At 31.3% G+C, this 2,506-nt stretch overlaps 1 protein-coding gene across 1 annotated transcript in view; it reads right to left on the bottom strand.

Moving 5' to 3' along the window:
• The window catches only part of LOC105624974 (segment polarity protein dishevelled homolog DVL-2), a 13,148-nt gene that overhangs the window by 8,965 nt on the left and 1,677 nt on the right, over positions 1-2,506 (bottom strand). The window contains exons 3-7 of the mRNA XM_012206317.1: positions 2,162-2,189; positions 1,409-1,591; positions 1,065-1,275; positions 711-839; positions 59-324 (exon numbers count right to left, since the gene is read on the bottom strand). Of these exons, the coding sequence (XP_012061707.1) occupies positions 59-324; positions 711-839; positions 1,065-1,275; positions 1,409-1,591; positions 2,162-2,189 (817 nt within the window). The remainder of the gene's footprint in view (positions 1-58; positions 325-710; positions 840-1,064; positions 1,276-1,408; positions 1,592-2,161; positions 2,190-2,506) is intronic.

Genomic DNA, 2,506 nt, shown 5'->3' with positions numbered 1-2,506 from the left:
CTCTCTCTCTCTCTCTCTCTCTCTCTCTCTCTCTCTCTCTCTCTCGACAAAAATTTACTATTAATTAATTTGATATATCTATTGAATTTCTCATTGTATTGTAACTTACGTTCAGTATCTGGCAATGTACTCGCAAGACTGCTCGAAGTTGAAGTTAATGTTGTGGCACTTGGTGGACGAGGCGGAAAACCTTCGCCTCTTATAGCAGCCGTGTGCGCTACCCACGCACCAGGATCTATAGGACGTACCGGTTCTGTACGTGGTATCGTAAAATAACCTTTTGGATTTGGATCCCAACATTTTGCAACGACGAGTTTTATTGGTCTAAAAAAGAAATAAGATATAGCAATATAATTTTACTTTATTATATAATAAGTCTTACAGCGTTTTTCATTGATAGAATTAGTGCATCCTCAGTTAACGGCACAGCCGTTAAAGCCGTTTTATAACTAATTTAATCTGAATGTAACAGTAAGACTCTCAATCTCAATTGATAAGATGCCCAATGTATATTTTATTAAAATTTATTTAATTTATTTAAATAGGACAATGAAATATATTGAAGATTTCAATGTTTAACTCGCTTTTATATTTTTATTAAACATACATTTTTAACGTTGATTTGTGTACAACGACTTTAAAGACTAAAGCATTAAGTGCGTCAGTTTTGCTAATGAACAATGTTATTATATTTTATAAAACTATCTTACCCTGGTTTTTGCACTACTTCACGCAATACTCTTACTGCTTCGTCGTTGGACATATTTTCAAAATTAATATCATTGACTTGAAGAATCATGTCACCAGGTTCTATTCGACCATCTAAAGCAACCGCTCCCCTATTTCGAGCAAGTCACAGTATAATAAACGGTACAACATTATTACAACACATTGTATATAGTTTAAGAAAGACCTACATTCTGCTAAAATTGTTAATGGGCCGAAAGAACAAAAATCTTTGTGCAAAAACTGATAAAGATACGTATACTTGCTAATGTAACTGAAGAAGAATACAAATATACAACACACGCGCATATACATATATATGTATACGATATACTAACCCTTTCATTATTGAACCGACATATATTCCACCGTCTCCACCTTTGTTGCTTTGACCGACAATACTAATACCAAGAAAATTAACAGTATCCATATTTAATGAAACAGTTATAATATTTAAAGACATTGTACTGTCAGTAATACTACTAAATGATGATGTTCGAGACATAGGTGGTAATCTGTGTCGCCGTTTTCTTTGCGGTCGACGTCGATCTATAACAGAAAAATTTATACATATGATATATGCCATGATAAGATAAAAGATTCGTCTGTGGTATTATTCTATCATAAAATTCCATTTTTTTTCCTTTGAAAAAAATATCCTCTCGAATAACATTTCTCTTACCAAGTGTACCCCTGTCGACCGTACTACTCATATTGGTATGTCGACCTGTTGTTGACGTGATACGACTACTAGCATCGTCATCGGATTCTAAAAATGTTGTCGTTTCTAGATCTGAACTTAAGATGGAAGCAGTTTCATATCCATGACCAGAGCGATGTTTCGAATGACCATTTATCCGAAGTCCTACAATAATGCATTGCAAGAATTAAAAAGATTATTATTACACAGAGTGTCCCATCGTTGACGATAAATATTTTAAAGATCCTTTGTGATATTTTAAGATGAAAAGTTTAGTATCAAAATGAGGTAACGATAGTTTTCAAATGAGAAGAATTTAAAAATTATGAATGACGGGATTAAATTTCGCGCGCTCGAGTATAGGTCAGTGTGGAGGTGTTTCCTTGAATTTCATGTTTTTGAATACAATAACAACATCAATAAATTCAACATTTTCACACTGATATCCCTGATCGCAATTCTGGCTCATTCATGGTAATTTTTAAATACTTCTCATTTGAAAACTATCAAACATCGATATTTTCATATTAGATTTTTCGTATTAAAATTTTACAAAAAAATCTGTCTTAAAAATATTTATCGTCGTGATGGGACATCCTATATATCTCTTGTGACGTATATGTTTTATATGTACGTGAAATATAAATTTTTATTGGCAGTGAATATTGGAATGTAGTCTTAATGATGACATATTAATATTTAAAAAGTTTATTAAAAATTTTTAATAAAATTTGCGTTTGTGTAAATGTACTATTCTAATTTTCTAAAGACAAGCATATATTAAAAAAAATTAATATAAAAAATTATTGAAGATTTATTAGATACAAATATAAATTAACTCCTATTAACTTGAACCATTCTCTCCGTTTTCATCATAAATTGAGTTGAAACACGATAAAAAATGTAGTGTAAATCTTGTTGCTAATTTATTGTTCTGCAAATTTTGTTGCTCCAACCGTAGCAGGAAAAAATGGGGAGTATACACGCACGCACGCGCGCACAGACTAATGGCAAGCTAGACCTCCCACAATTAAAAAAAAAAAAAAAAAAAATATATATCTATATATATATATATAATAA

The sequence above is a fragment of the Atta cephalotes genome (genome assembly GCF_000143395.1).
Source record: "Atta cephalotes unplaced genomic scaffold scaffold00097, whole genome shotgun sequence".
Classification (NCBI taxonomy): domain Eukaryota; kingdom Metazoa; phylum Arthropoda; class Insecta; order Hymenoptera; family Formicidae; genus Atta; species Atta cephalotes.
Note: the sequence above shows the minus strand (reverse complement) of the source record. Positions and strands in the feature narration are given on the sequence as shown.